This window comes from Lepisosteus oculatus, chromosome 5 (assembly GCF_040954835.1).
Source record: "Lepisosteus oculatus isolate fLepOcu1 chromosome 5, fLepOcu1.hap2, whole genome shotgun sequence".
NCBI lineage: Eukaryota > Metazoa > Chordata > Actinopteri > Semionotiformes > Lepisosteidae > Lepisosteus > Lepisosteus oculatus.
Genome location: NC_090700.1, coordinates 7,654,293 through 7,678,110, shown reverse-complemented (window position 1 = coordinate 7,678,110; position 23,818 = coordinate 7,654,293). Strand labels below are relative to the sequence as shown.

The 23,818-nt window shown below is 34.3% G+C and overlaps 1 protein-coding gene across 27 annotated transcripts in view; it reads right to left on the bottom strand.

Annotated features, from left to right (window-relative positions):
• Positions 1 to 23,818, bottom strand: part of dlg2 (discs, large homolog 2 (Drosophila)) — a 276,018-nt gene that overhangs the window by 139,840 nt on the left and 112,360 nt on the right. For 22 of the 27 annotated variants that reach the window (XR_011189623.1, XM_069190023.1, XM_069190039.1 and 19 more), the window contains one exon: positions 20,503 to 20,562. The exons of 4 other annotated variants lie outside the window; for them this stretch is intronic. Coding sequence is in view for 22 of the 23 variants with exons in the window: in XM_069190023.1 (XP_069046124.1) it covers positions 20,503 to 20,562 (60 nt within the window). In the remaining variant the exon portion in view is untranslated. Of the gene's footprint in view, positions 1 to 221; positions 582 to 20,502; positions 20,563 to 23,818 lie in introns of those variants that run through there. One more of the 27 variants, XM_069190040.1, reaches the window with a different exon arrangement.

The following is a 23,818-nucleotide window of genomic DNA, read 5'->3' as shown; positions in this document are numbered from 1 at the left end:
AAATGGTTATAGAAACCATGCAAACATTAGAAGGATATAATTCTGAATCTTAGATTCCCTTTTCTGTTAATAAGTATAGTATAATAAGTAAAACCTAGGAGCATTAAAAAAGATTTAGCTTATCTTGAAACAGGCTGCACACCCTGCAAATTCTAATATTTGATCTTTTTCAATCATGCAAGGTAAGCAAAATATTAAAGTAAATGTATTTACACACCTACCTTTTGCATTTTAGCTTTCCTAGCATTATACACAAGCCTTCTTCCAAGCTTCTTTGCATACCAGATTGAGGCAAACATACTGTAGTAGTAGCAAAAAAAAAAAGGATCTAATATACAGTATATGAATATGTAAATAAAAAGCAATCATAAAAATTCTATGGATGTTTATACATTGGTTGCTTCTTTCTTGTGAGTCTATTCCCGTATCCCAACCAAAGGAGAAAATACAATTGTATGCAGGATATTTCTTTTTATGTATAATCAGTCCTACAGAGAAGAGTATCTCCCTTCTTCACAGCACAGTAGATTCAGGTCTTTCTCTCTTCACTGGGTTCTGAAAAGCTCCGTATTCTCGTCTGCAGGTCTATTTACATACTGCCAGCAGGAGGGCCAGAGAGCGTGTCTTTGCATCCAGCTCACATCCAGTCTGCTAAGTGCCTGTCTGCAGTTCTTTAGCACTGTCACTTGCAGCTCCAAGCTCAACTGCACGAAGGAGTCAAGCGCTTGACTTCTGGGCCACAAGACTTGACAGGCACACATCACATCAAAGGTCCTAAACCCTTCTTTGAGTACTTATAGCATGTCAAAAAAAAACCTATCTGTATTAGAAATTGAAAATATACGTTACGTTAGAATGTAATTCATTTATGTTATACTGTAGGTAGTGTTGTTATTTTGTGTTTTGCTGGCTTACTCACTTTCCTAAAGTGCCATCCTGATCTTTAGGGCAGGGCAGTTTCTGTGAGACATCAATGCCATATTTCAAGTTGAGTTCACAGACATGGTTGCTCCCTTCAGACTCACAGATATGCAGGCTTTTTTTTATTTTGTGACTTTGAAGCACACCAGGTCCAGCAAAAGGGGCTATTTCCATAATTAGTTCTGTCCATCTATAAGCGTGATGCAGAAAAAATGTATTTGAAGTTCATATAAAATGCTGATTAAAATATTTGATTAAAAAAATTAAAATTTTAATCTAGCTGTACTTGCCTAAGATGAAAGTGAAGAATAATTATTATTTCAGTTTGGAAATTCTGCAGAATTATTTATCGTCATAAAATGGAGCTCGTGCGCAGTTATTTTCTAGACAAAAAACTTAGGGTTTAATAGTATGCTTTACTGAATGTTTGTATTTGCTACAGTAAGTCCAGTGCCTATTTTTGTAACATTAATGATGTATTTAATTAAAGTAGGAGGGCAGTTTTCATTTCACCTGGTCACACAGTCCTTCATGAACTCATGCCAGTGTAACTAGAAACTAACATTGCCTTACCCATCACTATATTGCCATTAGGACATGCAGTTATGTACTGTAAAGATGGCTCGTTCTATCAGTCTTTCTAAAACAATGTTAAAGGGGAAAAGCAGGAACGTGAGCTATCTTATACACCACTCACTTCGTACTGCATCACTAAGTAATCCAGTAAACATACACATACATGTAGATGGTTGAAAATTACAGTTACTGAAAACTAATGTAAAATAGCTCATAAAAAAGCACTTATAGTACACTCCTTTTAACAATGTAATTGTAGAATTTACAGAATAAACATCATCACGTTATAAGTACACAAATTAATTTATGAGTTAAAGATTTCATTAATGTCACACAAAATAAGATCCAAAATATTTTGAATCCCACTTTTCTTTATAATGTGGCATAAGTGGCTAACTCTGTATTATAAATCATTTAATATTTCAACATTTGGAAACTTAAAATATATTAGCAGCAAACACTTTAGCATTAAAATATTTAAACCACTTCCACATACATATAAGGAAAATGTGTCTTACCTTTCAGAGTAAATAAAAGTTTTGCTTTTATTTATAAAACAACATGTGCAATTGATTTTATTGTCAGCGTAGTGTCTTGCTCAATTCCTGACAATGTTCTACACTTGCAGATTCTGAAACTACTAATATCCCAGAAAGAGTCCATTATACAGTATGCATGAAATATAGATCATTTAGAAATGCAGCTATTGTAAGCCAATTTGAGCCTTTTGATACACACATTACGGCAACATCTAAGAAGGATGTTCATTAGAATAACATCAGCTCAGATCTCACCTCATAGGGCCTTATTAGCAGAAATACAACATGATTCATTTACACCTGAATCAATGTTTTAATGACTAATATATTCTTCAGTCTAATAAATAATGCAGGAGACCAAAAAGTTGCTTCTTTTGAAACTACGCTTTTGAACATAGCTTTTGAAACAGCAACGGCTCAGTTCATTTATAAAGCCTGAATAAAACTTAAAAACTTTAAAAACCTTAAGGTTTTTTTGTGTATGACTGGCCCTGTACATACATATGTAAGTCAGCCTTATGATCTTATGTATTCAGCCAAAATGATAACAGCTCACATAAAAAGGAAACAAAATGACCTAAAGTTTAGTAGTGAGAACGATGATGCTAGCTTTCCAAACTGGGCAATCACAGACTGGTCTACACTTACGATTTCCGTCTTGCGGAAAATGTACTCTGCAGAATAGAACTTGTGTAATTGTGATGATTACATAAGCAAGTGCCTTGACACTACTTTAAACAAAATTGAAGCAGTTACTCAAATATAGAACATCTAAGTCATCAGCATTACTAATAATTTATTTGGTGTGTTAACAAGTGAAGAATAAATTCAATTCCTGGGTGGCTCCTTGCAAATCAACTCGCCCTTACACATTAGCCACTGCAAAATGTTACTGATACACTGTACTGCATTACATAATTTGGAACCATCTAAGGAGAAGACCTGTCAGGAGAGGTCCTACTGAGCTCATAAAACTTGCTTCATCCTTGTACAACAAATAAATTGCATGTCAGCATTTTAATTTGTAGATGTTGTTTTAGGGAAACTAAACAATCATTGAGAGAAACTGCTTTTAGTAGCATTTTTTAAATCCTATAGGAACCTAACTCAGCCCAATAAATCTGTGTTTACTCAAAACAAGTAGAACACCCATAATGCTTTTTTTAGCAGTAAAAGCTCTGTGATTGCTATGATTTCTATTTAGTGATTGGTACTTATAAACACAGCCATATCTGTGTGGACAAAAGCACCGCAGGCCTTAAACCAACCCTCTTTTGCTTCTGTGAAGGTGTTTATTAATCCGTAGGTACTCCAATTATATTTAAGCACCTCTCTGGTGAATCTCTACTGGCCTAATTTAGTAATTTTACAATCATTTAAAGCCTTTCATATGATTCAGGCATTTTTGATTCCCTGGCATATATTAAAGTGTCATTCCAATTGGGTCTGATTTTAAAATGTATGGCTCATGCCGACTTTACATTTTCAGTAGAAGTAATAAGCTACAGTAAAATGCTACTAGTTGTAATTAACACTGAATGATCGTCAGCATTCTGCCTCCTTCAGGGGTGTAAGGATCTATGTAAATATTTTCCATTTTGCAGAAACACCCATTGAAATTAATTGCTTGGTTTGGATTAATACAGTTAAAATAATAGAACTGTATCTTTTATCAGTATAATTCTACAATGATTTGGAGAACATCTGCCCAAGTATTTTAGCAAACATTTGATTGATCTGATGTAATGTCTCAAGAAAGGAATTACACTTTTTAGAAGTGGTTTTTGTATCTAAAAGAAGTAAATCTAAGCAATGTGTGCATTAAACATAAAAATTACATCCCAGATTTTAAATTTCTGAGAGTTCACTTTAGAATCTTCAAACATTATATTCCTTTGTAGATAAGGCCATCAAACCTGAGGCTACAAAATTCCATAAATTGTACTGTGTACATCAATGTCAGCCAAAATGATTAATCTTTCTATTATCTTCCTGAAAAACCTCACAACATGGTCAGAGATAGTCTGAATGTAAATGACTACTCTGAAGAGGCAAAGTGCACAGACACAGGCAGCACTGTTATGGGTGACCTGCTCCTAGTGAACTGGGAGTAAAGAGAGAACAAAAACTCAGCAACACGTTCGTTGTTTACACTTTCTCACAAGTCAGCACACAAACAGGTGAGAGCTTATTAGTGGAGCTCTTCAAGGTCACTGGAGGAAGGGAACTTGAAGTGTTTTGAATATTTGTCACTTGCAGACTTAATGTTAAGTAAAAATATTTACCACAAAGCAATGACTAAGATTCCTCCTCTGCTATTACTCCTTTTTTACTTAATGGTTTGTTAGTTGACTTCATTGCATTCCTCGATTTATGTCTGCCTTAATATATGTGCAGTCTATCTGGGATAATCTAGGCTACATACATGGATTTATTTAGCTTTTTAAAAAGTTTATCATCCTGTAGAATTGCACATACAGGACAATGTATAGATAAATATTTTATTGTGGAAGACCTAACACAGGTCGTAAAACACAAAATCATCCATGGTCAAGCTGGCAATCTAGCAAATAGAGTGATTAAACAGCATATATGATTCAAAATGATGTATTTACATTCCAAAGTACTAAAAACTATGAACTACTAAGCACATTTCAAAATCTTAGCACACATTTAATGAGTATTCTATAAAAGACTAGAAATCTGAAAGCAACAACTGCACCTTGTCTAATCTCTATGCAATGTCACAGTGTAAAGGTCAGATACCTAGCACCTGAAGCAGTTGTGCCAATTAATTTGTTAAGCTTGCAATATACACATTCTGCATCTGTTGGGTAGAGATAAGTGTTAATCTTGAAATAGCTCTTCAACACCACTGATTTAGACTCGACAAATTAGGATTAAATTCGCACACATTTAGATTGAAATAATAATAATTGTACTTCAAATTCAACACACATCAAGACTACATTTGAACAAGACAAAGAAATTGTGTGCAGAAACTCAGACAGTTAGGTGTTGAATAATAAACAGCATAACATTTTCATAAACATAAATTATTCACACTTTTTTGTATTTGCAGTCAGCAAAAAATTGAGAATGCTGAAGTAGGGCTGAAACTTCACACATTCACAATATTACACTAAGCCAACCATATGTTTTCAACACTGTGTAAAGAAGCTCTTTTCTATTACACTGTACATCTAAACTCACCCCATACAATTGCATGTTTGTTATGTAGGCTTGGTTTTCATTATCATTTATTTTTGGAGACCATTTGGATCCATTAGATGTTAAAGGATTTTTGAGACTGACTTCACACTGCCAATCTCCTGAATAATGATAAAAAAATAGTTAAAACATTTAGAGTTGTGTACTTAAGAGTCCATTCTGTTTTTGTGCTTGATTTTTCACATTGATTTGTGAAACTATGGAAGCATAATTATTCAAGAGGCCTTATATTTTTAACATGCTAGCTATCAAGCAGTAATAAAAGAAAGGCAAAAACCAAAAGCTCACAAGATGAGAGTATAGTGCACTTAGAAAAAACAATTAACCAATACAAATCTTTTGTAATTAATATGAGGTATTATAATCATAGAACATGCAAGCACCTGAATTGTAATAGTACAGAGAATGGGTTAATACTTCTACAGAAGATGGCCCTTCAATATACTGGTACTGTATTTTAAACTGTAAATATGGTAGACTAGCATAGATTACAGTTTATTCCTGCAGTACTCAGTATAAATAGAAATTATATTGCTTGTGCACAAAAAAGAAAACAAATGGAACAAACTTACAGTACTGAAACATAAACAGTAAATGTTTCCACGTCTATTCGTCTAATGAAGACTCAGACTATTTAATCTGGCCCAGAACAAATAACTACTTTGATCAAACAGTGCCTCTGTTTCAAAATGGAGTAACAGAAGCAAACATCCATCTTACATACAGCACAAATGTAGCTGCAAAGAATAATAAACCCAACAGTAATAAACTGTGGATGTAACGATATGTTAATGATCAGAGGCATAGAACATACTGTACATGCCTTATACAGTACTTAAATCTTTCTAATCAAATAAGCTATTTTTTTTGCAGGAGGTCCCATATACAGTATAATGGAATTTATACTGTATATAATGGAAACTGAAAAGTTTAACCAGATAAAAAGACATACTGTACCTGTACTATTTTTGTTGTTTTTTTCATTTTCAAACTAAGATGTTGAAGTGAATGAATTACTAGAATTCTGGAATCTCTGCACTGATTTTGTGCTACAGAGTTTACAGCTATGAAGTACTGTACAGTAGTTTTGAACAAAACAAACACACCTTTAGTGTTAATGTGCCTAAAGAAATCACATTGGTATGGAATGTGTATAACAGTTGAAACACGGGTATCAAAATATAAGGGTCTGATTAAAAGTATTGCATTGCATAACAAAACATCTTAGATCATATTCTATACTGAGACATAGCTATTGTTCTGCAAACAACTGTTTCAGTGACCCACCAAATACATAAAGCATGTCACAGTTTACTGTGACAATTGTCAAATGTGACTTGTAGCCAATAGTCAAAAGTGAATCAGTGCAGCTTTTAAAAGGAATCCAGACTTATAGCAAAATATCTTGCTTCACAGCTTGTATTGATTTGTATTCATATAAAAATATGCCTGCACTGTAAATTGATGGGACTCATGACCTTGACTTGTTGAGCACTGTACCTGGCTATTCTACAGATTCATTTGTATCAGCAATAGTGGCACAGCATGTTGGAAAACAAAACTGGCTAGTGTGTAAATTTAGATCATAATTTTCAGTCTGTCAAGCTACACTTTTGCTTAGTGTATTGAGGTACTTAAGAGCCAGTGCCTCCTTAACCTTTAATGGATGGAAAAACAGTTCAAATAATAGGTAATGAAACAAGAGGGGAGACTGAGAATAGCTTGATAAATCTAGAGCTCTGGTGAAAGAGCCAAGAGAAGCCCTGCAAACAAGCTGCCAGAGCAGGTAAACAGAAGCAGAAGGTCAGGCATCCCGCTTGGACCTGTAGAGTTCAAAGTGCCCGTGACATCCTGCTTAGCAACAAGTAAAATCCAAATGTGTTTGAAGTCTCCTTTTGTCTCTAATCTCCACCATCCAGAATTACCATCATAGATAGTGTGCTTTCAGATCCAAATATTAGTAAGAAGATGTTACTAATCCAAAACATTACTTCTAGCATGTGAATACAGGAATTAAATAAGTTTAATTAGACTAATTCCTAATGGCAAGGTAACTACTATTGAAAACCGTTTGTCATTTTCTACACTACAGAGACATCCAAGATCTTTTGTTTTTTTTTTCCTTACTCAAAAGAAGAACATCAAATTAAATTATTATTGACAAGAATAGTACTAAGTGACAAAGCTGCAGTTTTATTTACATTTGAAATAGCTTAAGTCAGTTATCACATCACCTTTTCAATCAAGACAGTAAATTTGGCTCCATGGATAAACGGGATCTTTAAAAAAATAAATGTACAGATAAGAATGAATATTTTCAATTCTACAGTATTCTAGTATACCCTTTAGTTAGCCAGGGGTGAGATGAATGATGATAGCTTTAAAATATAAAGGAATGCAAAAGCCATTAATACTTGATATCAGCTTGCTTTGTACTCTTTCAATGATACTAGAAGTCTCCTTATGTAGAAAGCATGTACAGTAGCAATTGCCACATATACTGTACGGTATATAATGTATTTGTACAAACTATTTTCCCAGAAGGTACTTTGACATAACGGAATAATTAGTATCATTGGTTAACTTGGTTAACTAGTACATGTCAAGTCATTCAATCACAGGCTTTATTTCAATCTGGTACTGCCGGCTTGTTATAACTGTAATTACAAAGCTACAGTACTTCATATGGGATCTAGGGTCTTCTCAGAGATATCACCAGAGGAAATGTGCAGACTTATCATAGTAAACAAAACAAGTATTGGCCAAGGGCTCAGTGGAATTGGTGGAGAGCTATGGCTTAAAGTCAATCAGTGAGAAAGTTTTTTGATTTTCCAGTAGCTTTTGTATAAATATATCATGGATTGATAAAACATCTACTAAAGTCTTCTAAGTTTTGTGATTTTACAAGACTCTTTTATGAGATTTTTTGTTTTTCTTCTGGGGGATAAAATACAGCTGGAGGTAGGCAGAGGCAATACATACAGGAATATCAAATGTTTTTCAGGACTAATGAATTAGACTTAAAACAAAACCTGTTGAATGTCATTTTAAAACCTACCTGCATTGCTTTTTTTTATGGGGGCCTGGGCTTACTATAGTCTAGCCACAACAACAAGGAAGCCACAATATTGATTCATTTATATTAACTGGGGGAAATGTGTGGTAATATTAGAAATTGAAGGCCTCTATTCAATGTATAAGTAAATGTGACTTCTCAGGAATACCAAATCTACTGTATACTGTATATTTATTTTCCAAACTTTCCCATTCTTATTTTTCTCATTGAGCATCAAATTGGTCATTAGAATGACAGAATTGTTACAAGCTCATGCAGTACAAAACATTTACAGCACTGTATATCCCTGTGACCTTAAATCTAACACAAACAAAATCTAAAAAGGGAGTTTTTTAACACAAAAAGTGATTGGACTATTAATAGTATAACAATAACCTACATTTCTAAGAAAATAAAAAAAACTTTTAGCCGATATTTGGTGTGAAATTCAATACCTTGTTTAGTGCAATCTTGTGCAATAGAAAGTACAGTAACTGTGAGACCGCATATCTTTGACAGACAGCAGGAAAAGACCCGACACAATCCTCAGCAAGAGCTTTCCTCAGTGCTGAATCTCTACCCCCACCCCCCAAGCCCACTCTCCAGAAGTTAAAATCCGTTTTTTCAGTACAGTACCTACCACTCAGAATCAACAAGAAAATCCCTCACTGTCTTTAAAATAGAAGGCATTGGACAAAGGTAATAATAAGTAAATAATAATCTAAGTATCATTTTCCAGAATTGTACATTTTGTACACCATAGAAATCCCTAACCTGTTACAACAAAATTAAGGAAATAATTTAATTGAATCATTCATTTAATTGAGAATTGTTATTTATTCCTGATGTAAAAGGAATGAGATCCAGACATATCTCCAGGTACAGTACATTAATCATGATTGACCAAATAAATAATTGAAGGTTACATTAAGAATGTAAAAAACTATTTGGATGAACCACCTGTGATTCAAATTTGTCAGATGTGATTCTGAACTGTTGATGAACAGTGAAAAGTTGTTTCTAGACAGGACTTTTAAGATATGACGCAGATGCATTTCCAGAGTTGTTCATTAGTGTTCCTAAAGTCATACATTACTTTTTTGGGGGGGGGACTTGAATAATAGGTTAATACAAAATCTAGAAATTATGATTTGATACACATGGGAGACAACTGTATTTCTCTGCTCTGCAACATACTGTACAGTAGTAGCCTGATACATACTGTATATATTTCTCATTACAAGATTCACATGCAATGACTCTTAAATCTTATTACAGTAGAAAACAATCCAATCATGCAGTGAATTCTGGGCTCAGGGCAAAACAAGTCTGGTTATGAACATTTATTAACTTCCAAATGTTTTAGTTTAGTTAATCTTTTTTTTCGTTTAGAAATGTTACAAGTCAAGTATCTAAAATAAAAGCCTTCCTAGTGGTTTCTATGAGATAAAGAAGATATACTTTGTCAAGCTGAAACACAATTCAGGAGATACATTATAAGATTACAATAAGGGTGAAGACCACTGCTCTCTGACAAGTGATGAAACTCCCATTGCAAAAAACTCTCTTTTACATTTACTGTATTGTAGCATTGTGTAAAGAATATAAATTCTGATAACTGCAAAACCAGGTCATGAAACACTGCAAGGAACAGGCATTGCTTCTGATTAAGCAGGAGCTCTTGCACACCAATTAAAATTATTCAAGTGATCAGGCAAGATTTGCCATAAATAATCGCCTTCCATTATCAAACTTCACAGAGCAATCTCCCACAGAAGAGACAAAAACTGTTGTTTACATTTGTTTTACCAAAATCACATCAACAAATCAAATGTGAGAAAGACCAATTTTCTTAAGAAGCTACATTATATTGAGTAGCAATAGACACAAAAGAAAATCAAGTTGTAACAATTTCTTTTCAAAACTGTCTGGACAATTTGTTGAAAGCTCTAAAAATGTTATAAAAATGTCAATGGTCCTTATTATCATACTTATTTTCAAGAATCTATGGTTAATATAAGCTAATATTGGATTTGCAATATTAATAAAGGATTACACCTTACACACTTTATACATATAACCTAAAAATCTATTTATACTAATACTGTTCTAATAATTCATTTTTTTAGAATTCGAAGTCTATTTAGATGGCTTAGGCTTTTCAACACAGTGAAATTGGCAACAATTTAAAATAATATTTTCATGATATTAAAATATAGTACATTATACTATAATGGAAAATCTGCCTTGAGGACCAGGAAGGTGTGTCTTGTAAAAATATATTTATTGATGGTCTTAATTGAAGTAATTTATTTAGATTCTAAATAGCAAAGAATGTGATAAGTGATGAGGACAGTGATAGGTGGATGCAGAAATAAAGAAAAACTAATTAAAAAAACATTTTAAACACTTTAGATACTGTTGCACTATAAAGTATAAAGAGAATGGGTGATCTGGAATTGGCTATTATATGAATACATTGGAGGTGGTGGAGGGGAGTCCCCATTACCTTTAAAGTGCTGTGAGTGTCCAGAAAAGCATTATATACTGTAAGTGTAAGCAATTATTATTCACCCATTTTTAAATATGGGTTGAAAAAAATTCGGACTACTGTGCTAATCAAATTTTGTTGAAAATTAACCAGGAATCAAAACTTAAGAAAGTGTCTTCCACAATCTATTATTAAAAGGCTGTAGCTTTGAAGGCTTTGCTCAGTTTCTGCATGGTACTGTACAGCAGTTTCAAAAACATTATCAAGCCTCTAAGGGAAAAAAAAGTTCAGAGTGTACCATTGCTTATTTAAGCTGATAATGTTCTAGACCCCTATAGCCAATTTCAGCCTGGAATTTTCTCCCCTTAAATATTTTGTTATATCTCTGCAGCAGAACATAGCAGAAGCCTGGTTCAGTTCTTACATTGAAGCTAACTTCCTTGGCTTTGAGTGTGAACAGTCAAATTTCTTTCATCTCTTAATGTGTCCACTTTTTTTGGTCTTCAGAGGTCAAATGTTTGAATTGTTAGGCCTGCCAGAAGGCTCAAAATGCTTGTAGGCCTTGTCCTAGCTGTCTACTAGCTTGGATAAGAATTTGGGACAAATTGATCGATTTGAAAAATGTCTATGAAGTTTTTTGTGAAGACTGGACCTGGAATGAAATTTCTCGCATCCCAAAAAAACGTATAAAAGTTATTGGAAATACAATACAATTCACCTCTGAATGGCTGAAAATACAATGAATGACAGCGGTTTTCACCCATCAGACCAGCTTTTTTGAGTCGGTCAGTTTCAAAATTCAATTCCAATAGCCAATACCTTTCAGTTTCCTCCAGGCCTGGAGATGAGTAAGGTTATCGTTTTGTGGATACTGTATATTACTGGTCTTACGGATACTCTGAACAAGGTAAAAACATGGGATACATTCTTTTTTGCTGGTGTTTACTTTTGCAGTCATGTTTTGCTGGCTTATTGATAACTTATCGACGCACTTTGGAAGTTTGCTGAAGTACGTCATCAGATAAAAACTGTTATTGAGATCGATCGCCTTGGTGTATTTCGGTTCTGAAAACGTGTTTTATTTTAAGCTCCGGTTGTCCATTTTCGATTGATAAAAGGTTTTCTGCAAATGTATTTTGGTTTTGTTGGTGGAACACATTGAAATGAGACGTGTGTCTTAAGTCAACGTTGACTGAGCTCTCACCCGCTGGCAGTTCCGCCACGCACTACAGTTCTTAGCATTTCTAGGCTTCAGTTATTTTAAAATTAATTTAATGAATGCAACACCATGGGCTGCCCAGTTAGTCTTTTCCTTTTGCAGCATGTTCCAGAGCTGCTCTGACCAGTCTTGTGTTTCCAGATCCATGGAAAAAACAGCACATAGAAAAGCTATCCATCCAGCACACTACATTCATATACTGTAGATACAGTACGTGGCAGAACTTAAAAAATGCAACTTGCAACACTACAATAAGGTCGCAAGGGGAGCATTCCCCTATTTTGAAAGTTAATTCAGCTAAAGGGGAACATTATCAGGTAACTACTGTTTGCTCCAAAGAATTCACAGCAGTGGGTAAATTCTCCAAACATTATCCTCATTTAAGGTGATTAGAAAAGCCACTGAATCATTTAATTATTGATGATCACTTCAAAGACAGTTCACATTTAAGAACATGAATGCAGCACACTATTAACATCTAATATAAAATGCTGCTATGTAGTTGGAAAGCTAAGTGAATGAATGTAAAACCATTACACATATAAAACAAATTTATACAAGATTAAAACATTCTGAAAAGTGATTTTTCTTTACAACATTAACTTTATTTTTTTTAACTTTATAATGTCCCAAATAATTTATTTAAAATGCACACACCCATTGAATAATTTGTGAGTCAGTCAGCACTTTCAGATGTGGTTAATACCCTGTTTTAGTATATGTATACTGTACCTACTGTATCTCTGTTTAATTATTATGTTGTAAAGTATCCTTGAGATGATATAACATAAAGGGTGCTATGTAAAATAAAGGTTATTTTATATGTATTTGATAGAAAAAGCAACGTTTAAGAAATAGCTAGGAAATTACTGTACATTGAAATATATAAATCTGTACAGTAAATGCACAATGGAATCTTTGCTTCACTGAGTAGTAGTAGGACAGCTTCCTTTACCTGTCTTAGAATCTTTTAAGAGGACGTTGATTATAAATCAGGGTAGGGTTTTAGTTTTTCAATAAAATGTTGAAATAATCTCATGTTTCATTTAGACAAGCTTATACTATCACACTTCGGAGCTTTTGATATCTTGTGACTACATACTGCTCCCGAACTGCTCCGGGAAATCTTTGATAGTTTGACTTGATCTGTGAAGGCAAGAGATGAACAAATCTCACAATAAAAACCTTCTTTTAGAGAACCAATATCAAATGACAGGGAAGCGATATTTTCTTCCCAAATAATGCAAATAAAATCAAACCCAGTATGATTCAGTATTCTAATCTCTAGTACTTATGCTAGAGGTGACCTTCTAAACATCTGTTGTTTAGAGAGAAAGAAGTAAAGAGGAGTGTCTGAGGTGAATCATTGCTGTTTTTTAAAATCAGGAGCTTGCTTCTTTGCATGTCTCACTGGCACTGTTTACACTATTTCGTTGTTTCCTTTATACATATAATGTGAAATAACAACATGCTATAAACATATCAAATTGAAATCAGCCATAACTGCTAGAAATCTGCTTTCAATGAAAATCATTCATGTGGTTATTTGCACTTCCTGCTCTTCAGCATGTCAAACAATAGCACATAAACCAGCACAAGAAAAGACAAAAATAAAAGTCCTGGCCACATATCTTGAATCAACTACAATTTATTCAATTGTACCTAGGTGCTAAAAGCGAACCTACAAAATTGCGTGCTAAAATGAACTGTCACTCTGGTAAATCTATTTGCAGTACACCTCAGTCATCTTCAAAGTCAAACACTGCAAGCTGCTTCCAGCTTCATAGCAAAATGCCCATGCTTTTAAGACAGACACACAGACTGCTTTCTGTTCTGTTGTCTGGATCTCAGCCAAACCTCCAGATGACACAAACACTGACATTTATTTTCGACAAACAGTACAAAGAAAATCCATTTGCTGACTGAGAATACATTAGGAAATCCCTTGGTCTCCTACTAGCCATGTATATCCTGTCAGTGTCCTACAGTTTAAATTTCTTTAACTTAAAATAGAGAAAAGTTTCACTTGCAATAATTTATTCAATAAAAAAAGCTCACAATTATTTATGCACTTGAGGGGTTTTTGATCGCTAATAGCATAGCTTGTAGATTCAATTGTAGAAAAACGGAATCCTGTCATGAGGGGCACAGTGGCACGAAGGTTCGAGATGGTGCCTTACAGCTCTTAACCTGAGTTCAATCCTGCCCTGGGTTTCCCCCTGATTAGAGTTTTCCATATTCACCCCCCATGGGAGTTCGGGTTCTCTAGGTGCTCTGGTTTCCTCCCACTTACAGGATGACTAAGAGAACTGGCATCTCTAAACTGTGCTCTGTCCGCTGGGTTAGGCTCTGGCGTGGTGCGCAGTTTCTGAAAAAATGGATGATTCTTATAATACATTTATATTGGTAACTGCTGTTAAACAGAAGAGTAACATCAGAGCATGACTTTACCTTAAAAGCTTTTAAATAAATAATGAGTGCAATGATGTTTCGCTCTTTGGGGAACTCGCAATACAACTGATAAAGTGATAAATATAAAACTTGAGTTTAAGGTGAAATGCAGAGTTATCTGGGCCCAATAACTTTCTCTCCTTTGCAACCACTCTTATGTTATTTTCTAGTAGGCACTGAAGAACAAATAAACATTCTTCTAGATCTAAAACATTTATCAAAGGTCAGACTGGCAGGGTGATGTTTGAGATGGTTCTGTAGGCTCCACAAATAAGAATGATAATTATACACTTTGTTCAAAAGAATAAAAAAAAACCCTGATCCACTGGTGCTGCTGTGACACTGAAATACAGAGTCACAACATGGCTTTCCAGCTTAAAGTCAGTTAACTGGGAAACTTCAATCATTATCTCTCTTCCATTAAGATTCCATTAAACATTTACTGAAGGATGGATATTAACATTTAGATAACCTTTGTCAAGGATGTCTGCTTTCACAGAGAACAAAATACTGAATAACTTTCGTTCCCATGATTTGGGTCTGTTCTCACTACAACTCTCATTTACTGTAAGTCATTTGCATAGTGCTTTGAAACATCAATTCATACCCAATAATGTATTGGAACCAAATCACCGATAGCACTCAATTCATCAAAACATAATTGTTCGCTGACATTTGGTTTCAAGCAGATGTTAAATATTCTAAACTTAATGAAGCTTTGAACAGGCTTTTATTTATGTTTTGTTTATGCTATGGGTTGGGTGTTAACATAAAGCTTGAAAGAGCAATACCTCCAAAAACAAATGGACTCATTAGAGAGACAGTGCTGCCACTGATGTCTGACTGGACCATACCAGTGTATTAATCTGCAATTAACTGTCTAAGGTTTTCAAATCAAATCAGTTTTTTTTCCAAGTATCTTTTTTGACAGATAAGTGCATGTGTTTACAGCTAAGTCATTTTCCCTTTTTTTGTCTCTTTTGCATTAATGTCAGTTGCCTCTGTATTTTTTCTCTTTAACCTAATGATGCAGTTCAATGATCCTTGACTTGTGAAAAAACAAATCAAGACTGTATTCTCTGTGAAATGGGTGCAGGGTAATATCTCTTCATCTCAAAATCATGTTAAGACATTGTATCTCTCTTTTCCAAAACATCTCTGTGTGCTATTACAAATACACTACCTACTACTGTCACCAAAAGGGTAGGTTGTTAAAATCTGATGCACCTCTAATCCTAGCTTCCCAGCCAGAAAACAGGCATTATACATGCTACCTACTGAGTAAAGAGCCAAGCTCCTTTGGAAAGCCAGTGTGCTCCATCACTGTATTACATGAATGTGGGCTTTTGCTGACCTGAAAGGACAGAGCATCATCCATCCTTGACTGCTACCCACTTTAATCACATAGCCTCACTGATGTGAGGATTCAGAGCCTCCATGAGAATCTAGAATACAGCAAATATACTGTATAAAGGGCAAGGCTTTGACACAGACATACAGAGCTAATTGGCACCCATCAGCACTGTTTCTGTGATTAGTACTTTCAATTTAATAACCTGGTAAGGATTTGTAGAATAATTTTACATTATTTAATAGCATAATACCAGTAGTTTACGGATTTTACCTACAAGGCAGTAAGTCTTATCCTATGTGATACAATTTTTTCATGTGCATCTTTTCAGATGTGTTACTCCTGTAAACAGTTTTTCAATTATACTGTATATTTTCACACAGCAACAAATGGGGAGGCACAAACTCTAGAAAAGCATTCATATTAAATGAGGGATTTTTTTTCAGTATTGAGTAATGAGCTCCTTTCAAATAAACCTCTTTGGACCAAATTAATTATATTTTGCTCTAGGGCTAGAAACTATTTTTTAGTTAATAAGATGTGATTTGTTTAATATTTGGAGTAAACAATTAATATGTTAATTTGACGTATTCTTACTGTTTTAGACAACTTATTAGCAAATTAGCCTTGCAAATAGAATTGGCATATTAATTAATTACTGGCACTTTAGAATACATTTTTTAAAAAGGTTCCTAGAATTCAAGTTTATGAAAAATATACTGTACTGTTGTATTTTCCAAATTAAGGAAGAAAATGCCCTGTTTTTGAAATATAAACACTTCTTTGACACAAAAATAAAATTGTCCTAAAACCTCCCAATGTCAATTTTGCATTATTCACGGGTACTTTTAAATATAGCAAACATTTCTAGATCCAAGAATAATGAAGCAAAAGTTTTTTTTCTTTTTACCCTCCTCAATTACTTGCTGTACTGCCTCCCTGAGCTCTTGCATCTACATTTCCAGTCGTAGAATGAAGCATAATTTACACCTGCTCCATCATTTTAAAAATAATAATTGTAATGTGATTGTTAGATAATAGGTCATGTTACTTGAAAACGAAATTCTCGTCATTTCAGTGGCACTGCGAAGATGGAATCATACTAAGCAGACAGAACGGGTTGCTGTCACTCTCCCCAAAGACCTGCTCATTTTGAAGTCTGCTCTTCATCAGGAAATCCATAGACATGTTTACTTTGATTTAACGGAGCGGAAAAAAGGACTTTTTGGTTAAATGTTCTGCAGGCAGCTGGAGCAAGAACATTCATCAGTACGTTCAGGAAGAAAAAAAAAACGCATCTCCTTCAGTATGGCATGTATGTCCTGAAACAGAACAAACAACAGGCAATAACTGATGCCCTACCAAAGTAACTTCACAAAACATTTTTAAAGCACATAGTTTTAAAAGTTTTTTTTTACTGTACCACTTGAATTTCTGGCACCAAATTAAGATACAATAGCTAAACCAAACACATTCCATGTTTAAACATGTACTCTCTTTTAAACATTTAGAATGATAAAGAATTTATATTCACATTCTTGAAAAATAGTCCTACATTTGCAATGGATTGCAAATTTGCATTCTAACATCAGTTTCTAACCTAGATCTAGTCGCCTTTATCTATGTAAAAAGAACAATATCTAAACCTAAGTGGTGCAAGATGTCTTTGTAAGTGGGAGCACGGCAATCCAATACATCATCGTTGCACTGAATCAGCGCACAGACCTGGACCATTTAAAGGCTCATAAATCTTTATTTGCTATTAGCTCCGATTCTTAATTAATTAGTACCAAATTATCATTTATAATATAATTCACACCCTCATCTACATATATATATATACGGTATAATTTAATATAAAGATTAGTAAAAATTTGCCTTTGATGTGCAGTTTCTATATTAATTAACCAAACAATGTTGTGCTATACTGTTGTTCTAACAAGATTGAAGTGAGCTGGATCCCTATATGACTTCGGTTGCAATGAATAAGCAGTGCGATCTTTCAGCAATCTTGCACTTTTTTCCCCTAACAAAGCCTAAAATGAAATTCACATTTACTAATTCAGATCGATAATACTGTATTTCTTAATCCAGCTTTTATGTAGTACAATTAAATAAATGGCACTGGGGAGGAAAAAGAGCGGGTTGGGTTTTAAATAATGCAAAACCTTCAGCTTATATTTTTAGCGATGTTTCATATTTCTTTGGCCACACTCTCTCTTGACAGCAGAAGGGCAAAACGTAAATTACTTGAGTTTTATGAATTGTATAGATGTGATGCATACTGCTCAAATAAAAATAATTTTTCAGTTACTTAATGAGATAGGATGAGAATGCTTAAGCTTATTTCTACCTCTCCTTGAACATTTGTATATGTATGTGTACAGTATACAGTCTTAAGTATCCCTACAGTACTGTATATACTGTATTAACAGAAAACAGGAATTTAACCTTTGATGATAATTACTTCCAATTACTAATCATTCCAAACTCTCACACACTAACAAGTACAGTACACCGCCAGTCACACAGAAAAAGTGATACCAACAGTGAAGATGATTTATACAGTTCCTTTCAGTGTCTGTTCGAGCCCCAGGCTGAAACTGACAGGTTTGTAGGCGTGTTCAGACTATCAGCAGCCAAATGTACTATTCAAACTCAGCTCAAGGCATATGATCAGAGAAAGAGCCATGTATGCTAGCCTGCCCTTCTCAATTAGTTTCCATACTGTGTGTCCATTTTCAGACAGCAGAAATCAAGACGGTTAAAAACCATGACTTCTCCTATTTTTAGCAAAGCACTGTGATCTATTAATGAAATTCAGGGCAAATTATTTAAAAAAATAAAAAAACGCTGAGGTATATCAAAGCTGAACTTTAGGCACTGCAGTAAGGGAAAGAAAAGAAGTCTTGGCAGTACAATTAGAACCTGGTATTAAAGTAATCTTTCATACAAGCTCCCAGGGCTAGAGTGCAAATTGAGAAGAGGAATCCATAGGCATCAGCTGCTGCATGATTCATGCACATTATTAGCAGACCTTTTTTTTTTGCACATATAAAATTTAGCTTGGCAAATCCAGTCACTTTCAGTTTCTGTATTAGATCCACTCATGTCTGTGAAAACTGAAAATGAAGAACTATCCTGCCAACTGATCAACAAAATCAACAGATATTCAAACACAGAAAGGAATTAGGAACACAGTGAGTTTGTACTGTCTATGATGGGGTGCATGTTATTCATTTCTAAGACAGACTCATGCCTTGAAGAACACACCAGGGAGAAAAAAGGAGTCATCTTTCACCCTGCTTCATAATCACATAGGCTCATCTGCTCCGGCATTTTCCAAGGTACGATATGCAAGAATACTGTCAAGTGGCAGGAAGGTAGAGGGGACCTCTATCTGTCGTTAACTATATGCATCAGGCGTGTTGGGATAATAAGGGCTGTATCAGGGTCATATGAGCATGCTGGTGTTATCAGGTGAATAGCTTTCATCTACTGTGGTTTACTGAATGCAGACATGTTTGTTTCTTTGTTTCAGATTTGTTTTCAGGTATATATATATATTCTTTATATATATATTCTTTGCTGAAATAATACTGTCATATCAATAATGGAATTATACCAGTAATTAAAGTCAACCTTTAGTCTCTGAAGCAATCAGCAGAGCAGTGAAATTATGGCTAAAGACATCTTAAAGCTCTTATGAAACATTATTGCTTATTCCAATACCACAGATTCATGTAGTAGAAGCCAACATTAAGGTTAGTGAGGCTGGAAAGACATAGATCTATGGAAGTAAATTTCAATGGGTAAACGTGTACTGAAAAAAATGCTTCTCAAATTACTTCCACCATCATAACACTGTAATTAACCATAGATCCACCACACTAAGACTGTAATGTCAAAATGTCATGTCAATGTAATGTTGTTGCTGTAAACTCAAACATTCTATAACAGAAGCCTGCAAAGACCTACTTTCAATAATACTATACTTCCCATACTGTAATAGTTTGTATTATCACTAACTTCTACTAAATAAACAAAAGACCTGTATTTTATTATGTTAATTCAGAGCTTTACATTTCTTCAGTTTTCATGAAATATTCTTTTATCAGAACTCTGGAACACAGGTACTACCTTAAGAATATTAAATCCTACAGCCAACACAATAGTGAACAAATTAAACAATAAGCATCAGTTAAGAAAGCATGGGGCACCTGTGAATTATCATGGAATGGAATAAGTTTCAAACACGACAAAATGTAAGTAGCAATTAACAATGACAAGGCAGTACCATCAGGCAATTGAATGTGTGACACAAAAGGAAAGAAAGCCAAAAACGTTTGTCTGCCACTACTTAGTCAAAACTGTCATACCTAAGTGTACAGTATACAGCATTAAAACATACTGGACTCTATAATAAAGCAAAAGAAACCCCAAAACACTGTCCAGCCACCACTTTTCCTATTTATTAAAATATTCCTCACTTACAGTCATTCCTTACACCATAGCTTTCGTTTTAATCCAAACACAGTCAGGTGAAGGGACTGGCCGATACCTGAAAACATTGTTTCACACACAAAAAAAAGGGCACACATGAAACTTTCTCAAACCCACAGTACCCAATCATATAGGAAATACATTTGCAAATGAAAATAAACTTGCCAGGTAGTTTGCAGCAGTCAGACCCGGGTATGTAAGATCAAAACGGGTAACCAGTGCAGGCTGCAGGTAAGAAATAAGAAATAAAATCACTAGCAAGTATACCTGAATAAAGAGAAGACATTTTCAGAAGTCAGATGATCAATTCAAATTCCACTCATTCAGCATGAACCACAATGGCTTAAGTGCACAAGTGAATGAGTATGCAGGGATAAGCAGACTTCCTGTGTAATGTAATGGAGAAAAAAAACCCTAATAACATCAGTAGTGAGTTTTAATAATGGGCATACAATCGTTAATATATATATGCTGGAACAATAGGTCCTAGTTCATAAAATCATCTCTCATAATTGTGATATATAAGCTCTTAAATAAGCTCTAAGAATGAAATTCTCCTCTCACAACCAGGATGAGGAGGAAAGGTTTAAATTATTTTTGAATGTCACCTTTATTATGCACATGACCTTTTATAATAGGACAAGAAGCCATAAGTAGTGTTTTCAAGCAAGCCAAAAGGATTTAAAGATTTAACAGCCTTGCTTTTTGACTTCTCTTCTTGTAAGAGTTTTTCATCAACACAAATACAGTACAGATCAGCTTTTAAAGACCTGACAAACACCTCCCTTCAGATGTAAAAACAAAACACGTGAACACACTGGTACACCTACTTGTAACTGCTCAACTTTTAATCTCCATTGGCTAGGTAAAACCTGAAAGTCTCCGATTCTTCTGACGTGAAATTGTTATCTGTGGGTGTCGCCATTCAATTATTCATAAATCTGAGTGCACTGACAGCAACAGCACGCACGAAGTAAGGACTTATCTGCAGTAAGTCTCTCCTAAATGGCATGCCACTTGTACTGAGCAAGTATTTGTAAGTTAATGGGGACCTTAAAAAGAACAAGGATGCCAAAAAGCAAGGCGGTGCTAATTCTGTGAACAGCTATTAACATAATCTGAATGCATCTTACCAGACAAAAATACTAATTAAGCTCTTGGTTTTTGAATGAGAACAGAAATATGGTAAAATTATAAACTTTCAAAACACTGAAAATAACCAAAGCAATGAAACAATAACAAGAAAAAGTGCATTAACTAATTATACAGTATATGTGAAGTATTCAAGCATAGAAAGTGGTGTGTTCTGTGAATTCCATCGAGGCGCATCTTAGTACATTAAAGCAGAAGGTGAAAAGATGAAAAAGGAAAATAGCCCAGCTAGTTATATGTTTAAGTGATTCATCCAGGTCATGATGGTTAAGCTTTTTCAATAGACTGCCTGCTTTTTTCTTTCATTCCCTTTTACCTTTGTAAGTGGCTATACTCAGCACAGAGCACCATTATAAGAAAAACGATATTCCTTTTTTTTTTAGATTGACACAGTGACCATAATTTTCCCTAGGATTTCCCATAGTTGACCAGCACACCAGTTATTTAATACTAGTTTAAACAAGTGCAGCTTGCCCATGACAGGATATTGGTTTTCACAGTGTGTTGTCTTATTGTTCCTGTGTATCATAAATCATTTTGATAGCCAGTGGGTTTCTGCATTTCTGTCAACTTATGATCATGTTGGTTTGGGCTCTAACACAGTCAAGGTTTATTGTGGTGACAGCCAATATGATTTCTGTCAATGACATTCTTTAATTTTAAGGAATCCTTCTTTACAGGGTGTCAATTTATTTGTTCCATATGTCTCATTGTATGCAAAAGGCAACACTGAAGGATTTCAGGTGTCTTCTGCCTCATAAAATGGAGATGATTCCCTGAAACACATTTATATTTAGTACCTATAGTAGAATAACATGTATTAATCAAGTGTAACTGTCCATATCAATGTGGAGATCAGATGTGAACGTGTCAGATTTCCAATCCAAAAAGTAGTTTCAGGAATGGGCAAGAAATAGAAATGTATAAATAAATATCACTCACATGTACAGATGTTTTAGTGGAGACATTCACACAAAGGCCTTGGCATCAGTTTTTTTCTTGAAAGCCTTACATTTTTCCATTCCTTGTATTTTTATCTTCTACAAAAGGGTACAATTAAGCTCCACTTCATCTCATAATGTAGGCAGCAAAATGCACCATAGATATGGTTTGGAGGTGATTTTATGAGAGGCCCACTAATGAAGCTGCCACATCAAAGCTTGGCCTGTTTTGTCAGCTGATGTGAACAGCCCTGAATATTTAAAACATATTTCGTTACAGAGTAGTATATCAAAACTACTCACAGTGGATCTTAAACAGCTTCAGCATGCAGTACAATCTGGATTGCTAATTAATGGGGGTGCATCCAATTTCCAGTTAAATTTTAATTCATTGCTGCATTCAGTTTGTTGCTCTGAAAGTAATTTATTCACGTTTTGTAGTCATAAAGCCGACTTCACCATGAATGCAACAATTCAGTTCCTTTTCTTGACATGAACAGCAATTTACAGCTCAAAACATAATTCATAAAGAAAAATGAAGATAAAATGTGTATTGTAAAAACATGATGAAACTGATACCCTTTCCCTAATTATGCTGTGCAGATGTTTCTAAAGAAAGTTTTCTTTTTTTTATTTTAGTGAACAAAACAAAACCATTTTACATATAATCACCATTACTCAGCCTTACTTTTACAATACACTTTCGACTATACATCACAAGCAAAATTGTCTATTCCTGTTTGTTCCCTTAGTACTTTACAATTATATAACTTTTAAACAAACTGTATACATTCAAAATGAGAAACATGTATACTTTTATGAATATAAAGAGGGAGGAGACTACATAAATGTACTGTACCTTATTAATTAAGTGTCAGTTATTTTATATCTCAACAAATTCAGACCTTAAAGTTTTAATGTACTTAACCCATCTAGACCAATATTTGACAAATGTATTCATTTGTAATTTAAGTGAAAATGTTAAATTTTCCATTATATACATTTATTATTACATTTAATAATCCAATCTAATCATTCATTGTTGGTAAATCTGTGTGAAGCCACTTTCTTGTTATAGCTTTCTTCCCTGCTGATAAAAGGATTCCAAACAAATATTCATCCGTTCCCCTCCAATGAAAATCCAGTTTGCCAAAATATAAAGCCTCAAATGAAAGAAAATTATTTAATTGGGTTGTATGATACTGAATACATGCTACAACTCTGTTCTATTTATATAGCAACAGAAACAACTGAATCAAATTACAGAATAAACCACAATGCTTATAATGTTCCTACTGTATATTAAGAATGTTGTGATTTGGCCAATGGTCTCAATGATAAATAAAAGTAACTTTAAGTTTGGGCACCACCTAGTGCTGATGTATGAT